This window comes from Telopea speciosissima, chromosome 7 (assembly GCF_018873765.1).
Source record: "Telopea speciosissima isolate NSW1024214 ecotype Mountain lineage chromosome 7, Tspe_v1, whole genome shotgun sequence".
Lineage (NCBI taxonomy): Eukaryota > Viridiplantae > Streptophyta > Magnoliopsida > Proteales > Proteaceae > Telopea > Telopea speciosissima.
In genome coordinates this window covers 49,281,345-49,293,639 of record NC_057922.1, presented here as the reverse complement: position 1 = coordinate 49,293,639, position 12,295 = coordinate 49,281,345, and the positions used below count along the sequence as shown (strand labels likewise).

Here is a 12,295-nt window from a genome sequence, read left to right as displayed (position 1 = left end):
TCAGAGTTGAAGAAACCAGATGGAAAATACCGAGCTCAGGGATAGGAATCAAGGCTTTTGAGAGATAAACTAGAATGGAGAAGTGGCGCTTAGGTTTGATGGCGATAATCGAGCGTGGGGTTGAGACAGAATCATGGTTAAGAGATAATGGTGTAGGTGTTATCAGCCTTATGGGAGACTCGAGATTGGGGAGGTAAGTCGTGGGTTTGGAGGTGAGCTAGTCTAGGGCGACACGCAGTAGTTCCATTCTGTTGTTAATTAACCATCAATGGTGGAGAGAAGGAGGCCTCTGATACTTTGTTCGACCAAAAACCTTCTTCACTCTGTACTCAATTCATCGAAGATCACTGATGGAGATGGAGTTGAAGGAAACCGAGTCTCTGACAATGGTAACTTGCAGTCTCTGCGGTTACACGCAGGGATTCTCCGTTGCTCGATGGACCAAACTGAGGGTCGGGGCCCCAAGGAGGATTCTCTTGATGATTCCACTTTGGTCGGACTTTCTGCGTCGACCCTGAAATGTCTTTCTGTTACTTCCGGTTCACTGGTAGATTCTCCATCTTGCTTGAATTTGTCTTTCTCATTTTTCCTTTTTTTTGCCGGTTTCATTGGTGTAATTGAAGCCCTTTGAGTATTTTATTTTGGTTGGAATTGCTATTAAAATGATAAGTTTCACAAATTCGATTATGGAAATAGAACTTAATTTGAATTAATCATTCGTATGAATTCCTAGAGAGCAGAAATGCTTTCTTTTGGTTGTTTGAGAGAAAATTTCAACTTTAGTGGAAAGTTTTGCTCAATATATACGGAGAACCTACTTGGAGAGATTGGTGTAATTTTGCCAAAACTATCTGGTTTTTAGACAGGATGAAGATGGACAAATTTCTGTGAAAGATAAAAACACCATCCTGATTGCAAACGGATGATAATGAACAAATTGCTTGAAAAGCTGGGGAATTGACTATTTATTTTGTTAGAATGAAGAGGGATAACAACGCAGTGGAGAAACGAAATAGAGTGCTCCTTATGAGGAGGCTAGTAGTACAAGCGACATAACATTTTAGCTAGCTGCTACACATTGATGTGAGAACCAAAGTACGGTGGTTGGCTGGTTACTCCTAACCAAAATACATGGAATTCCAATATCCGAGAAATTTATAGAATCCAAAATGACTATAGGAGAAGTGGTGAGGAAGGACATTCATAGTCTAGGTCTGGTCCCAAGTATTACCTCGGATAGAGCCTATTGGAGGGTAAGGATCCATGTTGCAGACCCCATTTAGCTGCGATTATCCCGATGTGTTGGGCTGTGCCTTTTGCCTCTTACTATCTTTCATCTTTCTATTTATTTCCAATCTTCCATTTGTCCTTTTCCTTTGTCTTTTCTCATCTCTTTCCCCACCCCTCTTCCCCAATCTTTTCTTCCATTTTTTTGAGTATATATATGTTTTCTCTATTCTGTTTGTTTGGAACCATGTAGCCGACCCCATTAAGTTGGGATTATTGTTGTTATGGCAGAATCCAAGAAGGCCAAGGAGATGATAGCTATAGGTGCAAACTTCCTTTGCAAATATACTTTGGATGAAGAGCTGTTCTGTTGATTCACTGTCAGCAAAGTGCATTTGACAAATGCAGGGATGGAGCCTGTTCTTCTGCTTTGCTCCAAGGAGCAAGTGTTACTCTTTCATGGCTAACTTCCCAATCTACAGCTCTTACTCCACCTTCTTTTTGTTCATTTTTTGGGGGTACACCCGGGGGGGGGTGAGAGGAATAACCTGAAGCACTTTCTATAGGTATCTGGCTACCGGTTTTTTATTTTTTGAATTTGACATCAGGGGAAGATGATGGTGGGACTTGATCCCATGGCCTGGCATCAGCGTGCCATGGTCTTTATCAGCTTTCTGGGTGGTGCTTTAACCTTGTTGGTTTTTTGGCATGTCATTCTGTTTCCAATTCTGTGGAGAAGTATCAAACCTGAAATAATTCATGGTAAATCTTTTTTTTTTTTTTGGGGGGGGGGGGGTTGGTGGGGGTGCATAAAGGATTCATTACCAAGGAGAACGGAGATACAAGGGGCCCCTAAAGAGGGGAAGAAAAAACAACAACAAAACAAATCCAACAAGGCTGATCCACAATCCTCTAGGAACGGAAGAGGAGACCTGCATAACGAAAAGCAGGAGACCCCGAGAGACAGCAAATATGCCTGTTCCTTGGGGAATCAATACAACGAGAGGAGACAGAAGAAAGCTTGCTTCTTATTTCAAAGGAGATGGCGTCTCAAATCTTCTGGAAGGATCTAGAGGAGGAGGACCATTTCTTTAGATTTTGCTCCATCCAAATATGTTTGATAGTAGCATTGAAGCTAGCTTGCCCACCATATAACATACTGAAAAACCGGCAAAAGACTTGTCAACCGAAATCCACTCCTTCTGGAAAGAGAGGATCTTATGATTTCTTGGCCAACATTTGGCTAACACCCCTTTCCAAATGGTAGCGGAAATGGGGCAAGCAAGGAAGAGATGATCAATGTCTTCCACAACATTCCAACAAAGACAACAAGAGGGGGAGACAATGATGTGGTAGTGGATGAGGAAAGATTGCGTTGGGAGACAATTAGATAGGTCTTGACGGACAGTGAAGCAATGGCAAGAAATGTTGTTTTTGAACCACATGGAGCTACGCCAAGGAGCAAGGGAGCTACGAGTTCTGATGAGGTCCCAGACCGCTTTGGAGCTGAAAAGACCCATGGTAACAAGAGCCCAGATTATATTGTCTCCCCTACCTTGAGGCTTTCTAGGAATAGATGACAAGCCATTCCAAAATTCGGAAAGCAGGGGGGAGGAGATATATTTCACGAGTCCAAGGTCCTTAATTTCAAAATTTTGAGCTAAGTAAGACTTAAGTCTTTTTATCTACTCCCGGTCATTTCCAAGCACCACAAGGTCATCCACATAGACTATTAGAGATGTGATGGTACCATTACCTTGTGGGTAAATAGAGTATGGTCAACTTGATTATGGGTATATCCCATTCTTCAGAATAGTTTGCCTAAACCTCTCAAACCAAGCCTTCGAGGACTGTTTGAGGTTATATAGACCTTTCTTAAGATGATACACTTTCCCTTCAGCTGAGGGAAACTTGAAGCCTAGTGGAGTTTTGATGCAGTGAATGTGCTCCATGCCTTGGAATGGGAGGGGAGTTTTGTTACACCCCGGCCCTGTCAATAAGGGCCAAGTGTGACATTTAAGTGGTATCAGAGCGATCGTGCTCTACTCCTATTTACAATTAAAATTCACAGTACAACAGCTCTTTGGACTCATTGATCTGAAGGTGAGTCCAGTTTAGGGTGAAATAAAAAGCTACAAACTGAGATAAAAATTTGATTGTAAAACACAAGTGATGTGAAATTAAAAATAAAAATAAAAAAAAAACTAAAACTTTATATATAACCGAGTTGTTAGTACAAAATGTCAGCATTAAATGTTGGTTGGGTTACATTAGGTTAGCTAAACACGGAAAGGAGGATATGGTCCTTACAAAGAAAGAAAGTAGAAAGCTAAACTAAGCTAAATGTGAGAACAACATGTCTCACTCCTGTAAACCCTTGTGCCATGGCCCTCTCCAAGCTATCAAGGCAACTGAAGAGCTGTCCCCATGTAGTACCATCGCCTGGAATGTGTGGGACAGCAAAAGAAGAAGAAGCACCCGGATGTCCGAGTGGTGCTGTAGGCTGAATACCGGTAGGGAGGTCACCGGGCATCTCCATACGTACATCACTCTCTCTTAAGAAGTTCCGTTGGTGAGCACGGAAAACAACCACCATATCTCCACAAGAGAGAGGAACTCCATTGTCTCAGTCCTTGGAGAGCAGTACCTCCATTCCCCTTCATTGGATATCTCTGACAGTTGGGCCAGCTGCCCGGTATTGAAAGAAATTTCCCTGCCTTTCACATAGCTGCTCACAATGAAGTCACCCCCCTCGTGCCTATAAGCAAGGTTACTGTAGAAGGAACTGGCGAGGATAACAATGACGCTTCGGCTGAATCGTTGGTAGCCAACCTTGGTTCTCGAACCTTTCTTGGACCTTGAAAGGAATCAAGTCCGCAAGAACCACCCCGCGCTCTTCCTCCGCAGATCTGCCCAGAAAATGTTCTCCGTATCTGATTTCCTCTTGTACATTTTGAAAGAACAGTGGCTCAAAATCAGCTTCTATGTTAGCAGCCCCTCTTCCCCTACCACTCCTCCCTCGACCACCTTTACCTCGGGCTGCAGCCATTTATAAGTAAATGCTGCATATAGGAAAAGGAAATAAATATAAGTACTTAATAATAAGAGACTTGGAATACATATAAGACGACAGCCCTATGTGTAGACAAGTAATGTAGGACAGCATGCTTGCATAGTAAACAAGAGAGTTGATAACTTAGGGAGTGTAGGGCTTAGGATAGAATGGATAAATACACATAATGAAACACTAACATTGCGTTTGGTTGCGTAAATCTGTGGGTGTTACATCCACAGATGTATGAATCTCAATTTTTTTTCCTGTTTGGTTGGAAAAATGGATTTGCATCCGGAGATACACGAAATCTTGAGATGCATCATTTTAGTGTATAAATTAGAATCTTGAGATTCCACCTCAATAGGTGAAATCCAAATCGATGCACAACTTAAGGGGTAGGTATAAAAGGTCTATGTATCTGTAGATTCAGAAATTATCGAGCAAAAAATTTCTGAAATTGAAGTAGAATTTTCAAACGCTTGCTCTTGAGATCTAAAAATCTACCGTTCTCTTACTAGCTCTTGCTCTCTTTGCTCGAAGATCAAGCGTTTGAAGATCTGCAAGCAAGACTTGAAATCTACCTGAACAGCAATTGTTCGAAGATTCTGGACAAGCAGAGCAAAAAATCTGCAGGTTCTTCCTTCATCTCTCTCGCTCTCACTCTCTCTCTCTCTCTCTCTCTGTGTCCGTCTCTCTCTGTCAGTCTCTCTCTCTCTCGCTCTCTCTGCTCTCTGTCTCTCTCTATCTCTCTCAGATTCGTTTTGGCAAGTTGTGAGGACTATGGTTGTGCATGTATAATATTAAAGGGCAAAGGTTGCATGGAAGGCAGTGTGCACACATAATTAAATTACTAATTAAAAATACTAAAACTTTTAAATACTTAGATTCTAATTGTGAGTATATTTTATTATTATTAAATAATAAAATAATTAGTATATTTAATTTTATTTGATATTGCATTTTATCACATTTTGGATAGATTCAGGTTTCAGAATTAGGGTAACCAAACAGTTATTCTGGTAGATTCAGGATTCAGAATCATGGTAACAAACAGTTATTCTGGTAGATTCAGGTTTCAGAATCAGGGTAACCAAACAGTTATTCGGTCAGAATTTCAAATCCACAGATACTCTCATCTATGGATGTTACATCTGATTCAATGCAGGCGTCCAGAAATTTATGCAACCAAACGCAATGTAAGGAGTCTTAGTAAACCTAATGGAGTCCAAGAAATTCGAAATTGGTAGGAAAATTTCTAAGAAGAACCATACAAACATTTATACAAACATCTGATATGCATAACTTATTACACACATTAGAGGAATGTTGGTGTTCAAAACAAACAAGTATGAAGCTAAAAGATGTCATTTGGAAAATTTTAAAGCACTTGGTGTGCACATTTGCTGCATTCCAAGGATAAAGACTAAAGGCATGGTTAGCACTTACATGTAGTTAGGAGCGTAGATCTTGAGTTTGAATGCCTCCCAAGTATGTTAGAGACCTCTAGGTAAGCTCTTGAGAAGGATAGAGAGTTAGAGGACGTAGTGGTTAAAAGATAGAATGGGTTTAAGTGAAAATCGACTTACTTTCATAAAGTAACTACGCAGCCAAACCGGTCGACCGGTTGAACTAGAGGGCTGAATCCGATTGGATTCCAGCCTTGAATCCGATTGGATGGCCATCAACTTTCAGATAGGCTACTGTAAGTGCCTACGGTCGACCGATGGACTCAGACCCTGAATCCGATTGGATTCCAGGTTTGAATCCGGTTGGGTAAATCAGTATAATTAAATAAAAAAAAATAATATGTATGTATATATTTATAATAAATACATATACCTACATACTATATGTATGATATAATATAGTAGTAGTAATAGTAATAATGTGCATAAAAAAAAATAAAAAAAATAAATAAATACTAATAATAATAATAATAGAATAAAATAAGTATGCAATATATAAAATAAAATAAAATATATATTTAAGAGAGGCATAAATACATAAAATTTATTAAGTTGTATGTGCTTATATATATATATAAATGCATGATCTATGTATTGTATTTATGTTAGGAATGTATTATGTGTATTATATTGTAATGTATTGTACTTATAGGAGTCGGGAATTACGGTTCGATACGTCACCTTAACTCAATAATGGATTACATGTGGATGCAAATTCCCAATTTAAAAAAAAAAAAAAATCTGATAAGTAATGGGGTAATATATACTAAAACTTCATTCTTCTTATCATTGGTAAAATGAATGGAGATATAACTATTTACATATAAGAAAGGTTTAGAATGCTTTAGACTTCAAAACAAACAAGTGTATAGCTAAAAGATCCCATTCAAGCATTCCCATAAACACTTGGTATGCGCAGTTGTGCATTACTAAATGGAAGTTTATAGATGAGGAGGATCAATAGGAAATAGAGATTAGGACAGCAACTCATTAGGAGGACTTAGGGAAGAATGATAATAATATGGCTGTAGACTAATAAGAGATAGATTTATTAAATAATGAAAGAATAGTTAGCTACTAGGTAGAAATATCTACCAAGAGATAAGTCAAATAATATACTCTTAAAAAAATAAATAAATAAAAAAAAAAAAAAAAAAAAGGAGGAGAGAAGAATAATGCTACATTGCTTAGATTAAGTAAATGAAAGAAAAAGGATAAGAGAAAGCTTGACAAATGGGGACTCATCCCGCAACTAATACAAGGGGTTTAGTAATGATGAAAAACATATATAGACTTTAACAAAGATCAAATGGAACTGCCAAGTAAAGCACAATAAAATCTCTAATACAAACCATACGAAACTAACCTAATCTCATGAAAAGTGCATTGGAATTAGACCAAAGAAAGTACAGCACAATAGGTGACTGAATCCCTTATGAAAGTAACCCAAGAAGCCATAGGAGATGTGTCGAAGCGAACAAATAACATTTGATATCATTGGGCTAGGCTTACCTAAGGCCTAGGATCCATTAAAACCCCAATCAAATTTAAAGTAACCTAAAGTATTAGAAGGAGAACTTCCTAGATAAGAAGAAATCTCACCAAAAAAAAAAAGAAAAAAAAGAAAGAAAGAAGAGCTTATGAACAATCCAAGTATTGAAAGGTATAAGAAAATTTAGGGATTTTGTAACGAAAGACCTAGGAATGCTAGTTTAGGCATCCTGTCAAACACCTTGTAGGCATTAGAATAACAAGCTCTTCCCAAAATTATTGAATTCCTTCACTTTAAACATAATGCAATCAAGCCAAGAACAACTGAGAACAGAAAAGGACTGAAACTGAAAGATTTGACAATACTTTACTCAATAATAGGTATGAGTGGAGTAATGGGTCACCGAATGTCCCCCCCCGTTTGGGAGTGAACACCAGGGATCCCATCAATATTCCAATTCATCCTACAGTTGAGTTAGGTATTGCATAACCAGAAGTGAAAGTCTTCATAATGGAAACCCTATAAGCTGTACATACTTATACACTATAACCCAAACCTCGGAAATATAGATAAAGGTATAATGATCGAATTATATGAAAATATCATGAACAGAATAGAATTTAAATAAAAGAAGAACAGATTCGAACACTAAGGAATAATTGTGTGTTTAGAGAAAGATATGGTGAGTGAGCCTTGTAATGGATTGTTCCCAAGTTACTTTAGATACTCTAGAACCCCCCTCTTGAACATTATTGTGTGTTTAGAGAAAGAATAGGAGAGTTTAGAAATGAGAGTACTGTCTTTGGTCAGAGTAAAATGCTGTCTGACCCGAAACCGGTCAACAAAGCCATCGACCAGTAGATCGTACGGTACCCAAAACATGAGACAACTTAAGAATGTAAGTCATGATGCAGTTGAAGTAACCTTAACTGTTCGGATTACCAGGTGCATCAATTTCGAGGGCGAAATTCTTATAAGGTTGGGGGACTGTGAAACCCGCAATAAATTTGAACTTTTGGAATGTGTGTGATTTCAGGTTCTGGTTCAATATTGCCCATGCTAGCCTCTAGGTTGTGGGCTGTCTCGATTAAGAAATTTAGACTAATCTCATGACTCGTCTATTAAGGCATTTCGAAATCGCCAATTACCTTGGCCTTAAATGAGTCTAAGGTGTCTAACGGAAGGCAACACATAAGCTTGGAATGTTGGATTGATAGCCTGCGGAGCCTCATGCTGTCTTTGGCCTATTGATGGGTAAGAATTCCCTCTTGTATGTATAATTATAGTATTATTACTTAAATAGTATAGTTGGGGGCAGAATGGTAATTTCCTCTTGTGGGACCCACATCCCTAGTGTGGAATCCAACTTCCCGTAGATAACCTCCGCTGGATTCCCGCTTGTGTCATATGACATCATCCTTATCACTGGAATATACTTAATTAGGTACTTATTACTATATAAAATTAGTTTAAAGAAATAAATTTCACAAACTGTTTTTAGTCTAAGCTATACCAAACAAGCCTTAGTTATATAAGAAAACACTTAGCTCTAGATTTCATTTCCTACCAAACAAAACCAAGGAAAACCGATTCTGCTCTAGAGAAGAAAAAGAAGAAGAAAAAGAAAGAAAAAGAAGAAGGGAGAAGAAGACCTAGAGTTTTGGAATTGCTTGAACTTGGAGCTTAAGCTTTGGGAAAGCTTGGATTGTGACTGCTAGCCTCTTCTCCATCTCAAACCTTGGTAGGCCTTCCAATCAGATTCTGATTTTACCCAAAATCTCTTCCTTTTTGGTGTTCTTGCTGAGTTCTTAGTTCATCTCAGCCCATGCTCAAGAATTTAAGCAATTGCTGTAATGATCTTGAACAAACCATGCAAATGGGTTGTTAATGACCTTAAACCCTAACCTAATTAGACCAATCTACCATTCTAGGGCAAACCCCAACCCATTAAAACCCTAATCCTTTTAATTTTATACATATCTGCCCAATTAATTACAAAACTCAGAAATTCCTTTTAATCCTTTCTAGGGTTTCAATCCTTGCATGGATGATACATGCAATTGGGTCATTTTAGACCCAAGACTATACCCTAGTATAGCCCTAAGCCAATTTAGGGAAATAGACTCCATCCATGGCAAGATCCATGAAATTGGAACTAAAAAATAGGCACTGTATGACCAACCGGATTCAGAGCCCGTGACCCCTACGGTCGACTGGATTCAGGACTGGTTTGAATCCGGTTCACCCCTAGTGTCTCTGCTTTGGTCCTAGTTGGTTTAGGCTTTAACCTAGACTTATATAGGGCCTAATACATGCTATTTACTACTGTTTAGGACTGTAATTTCCTATTGGTGAGGTTTGTTTAGGAGTTGGATTCATTGACGGACTTGTACAAACATCCAACTCTTGGTAAGGGGATTTTCTTAAATGTCACACCCCGGCCTGGTTCATAAGGGCCAAGTGTGACTGGATGTCTCTGACATCCAACCAATCCCAAGGATTGCGAGTGCAGTACTCCATTTACAAACATATCTCACAAATACAGTAATCAGACGCAGCAGAAACAATTTAAATAATAGAGGTAACATCAGTAATAAAAGAAGTCTAAGTGATATTTCATTTATATAAAGGATTTAACTTGTGTTACAGTTATACAGTTCTCAAAAGTATCACAAGGTATAACTGAACAAGAACTATATTATAACTATACAAAAAGTGTTATAAACACAAAAGAGTGGGGAGATAGCCTGGACTGTCAGGCCAAGATCAAGAGAATGTGCAATCATCACATGCGCACAAAGCATCGTGCACTTCAAACTCCAGCGCCGCAAATCCACCTCCAGAAGTAACCAAGTCATCTGAAAAATAAGGATATCCACAGGGGTGAGCTCCACTGAGCCCAGTAAGGGAAACACACAAGCAAGTGCAAATAGTCCATGATGAATGTCCTAGAACTAAGAATGCTTTTAACCACAGTACTAAGTCTTATGAGGTATAAGTGCTACTGTAATAGAATGCTAGCCTCGGTCCTGGAAACACATAACCTGACGTCGGTTACCCGAGCGAAACCATTCTACTACGGTGGAAACCCGCCAGTTCCGGAATGAACACATCGGACCGCAGCAGACCCCCAATGATTAATCCTACTGTTTGTTCCCACAACAGAGTACACACGCTAACATGGGACAATGAATGGCATTCTGGAATTTACCCTTCGGACCTACCACGGGTTATCCAACACCTCAACCCTTGTTGGTAAGGGTCGTAGCACTGGGTTCATGCCAATCCTAACCATATGCATACTATCATAATGACATATGAATCATAATAGATAATACAGCAATTCTGTCCAACAACATCATCATCATAATAAATTCCAAGAATTAAGTAATAAATGCAAATGCAATATGGAAATGCGACCTAAAATCATGCACATCTAGTGCAAAGAAGTTAAAGCTAACAAAAATACATGATCAATGTTATTAATATGATGCATGACATGGCAACCATAACAAACCAAAATTAATTATCACAAACACGCCGAAATTAAAGTCAAAATCCCCTTACCTAGAGTTGGATGTTTGTACAAGTCCGTAGATGAATCCAACTCTCAAACAAACCTCACCAATAGGAAATTACAGTCCTAAATAGTAGTAAATAGCATGTATTAGGCCTTATATAAGCCTAGGTTAAAGCCTAAACCAACTAGGACCAAAGCAGAGACAATAGGGGTGAACCGGATTCAAACCAGTCCTGAATCCGGTTGACCGTAGGGGTCACGGGCTCTGAATCCGGTTGGTCATACAGTGCCTATTTTTGAGTTCCAATTTCATGGATCTTGCCATGCATGGAGTCTATTTCCCCAAATTGGCTTAGGGCTATACTAGGGTATAGTCTTGGGTCTAAAATGACCCAATTGTATGTATCATCCATGCAAGGATTGAAACCCTAGAAAGGATTAAAAGGAATTTTTGAGTTTTGTAATTAATTGGGCAGATATGTATAAAATTAAAAGGATTAGGGTTTTAATGGGTTGGGGTTTGCCCTAGAATGGTAGATTGGTCTAATTAGGTTAGGGTTTAAGGTCATTAACAACCCATTTGCATGGTTTGTTCAAGATCATTACAACAATTGCTTAAATTCTTGAGCATGGGCTGAGATGAACTAAGAACTCAGCAAGAACACCAAAGAGGAAGAGATTTTGGGCAAAATCAGAATCTGATTGGAAGGCCTACCAAGGTTTGAGATGGAGAAGAGGCTAGCAGTCACAATCCAAGCTTTCCCAAAGCTTTAGCTCCAAGTTCAAGCAATTCCAAAGCTCTAGGTCTTCTTCTCCCTTCTTCTTTTTCTTCTCTAGAGCAGTATCGGTTTTCTTTGGTTTTGTTTGGTAGGAAATGAAATCTAAAGCTAAGTGTTTTCTTATATAAATAAGGCCAACTAAGGCTTGTTTGGTATAGCTGAGACTAAAAACAGTTTGTGAAATTTATTTCTTTAAACTAATTTTATATAGTAATAAGTACCTAATTAAGTATATTCCAGTCATAAGGATGATGTCATATGACACAAGTGGGAATCCAGCTGAGGTTATCTACAGGAAGTTGGATTCCACACTAGGGATGTGGGTCCCACAAGAGGAAATTACCATTCTGCCCACAACTATACTATTTAAGTAATAATACTATAATTATACATACAAGAGGGAATTCTTACCCATCAATAGGCCAAAGACAGCGTGAGGTTCTGCAGGCTATCAATCCAACTTGCCAAGCTTATGTGTTGCCTTCCGTTAGACACCTTAGACTCATTTAAGGCTAAGGTAGTTGGCGATTTCGAAATGCCTTAATAGACGAGTCGTAAGATTAGTCTAAATTTCTTAATCGAGACGGCCCACAACCTAGAGGCTAGCATGGGTAATATTGAACCAGAACCTGAAATCACATAGGTTCCAAAAGTTCAAATTTATTGCGGGTTTCACAAGTTTAGTCCCACATCGTTGGGTAGTGTGCGGCAATTTGGCTTATGACCTTAGAAGGGCCTCTCCACCCTGAAGCTCGG

The 12,295-nt window shown here is 38.8% G+C and overlaps 1 protein-coding gene across 2 annotated transcripts in view; it reads left to right on the top strand.

The window, feature by feature from the left end:
- The first annotated feature begins 236 nt into the window (after nucleotides 1-236).
- The window catches only part of LOC122668084 (peroxisome biogenesis protein 6), a 176,232-nt gene continuing 164,173 nt past the window's right edge, over nucleotides 237-12,295 (top strand). For both annotated transcript variants that reach the window (XM_043864638.1, XM_043864637.1), the window contains exon 1: nucleotides 237-547. In XM_043864638.1, the coding sequence (XP_043720573.1) occupies nucleotides 269-547 (279 nt within the window). In that variant the 5' untranslated portion in view covers nucleotides 237-268. The remainder of the gene's footprint in view (nucleotides 548-12,295) is intronic.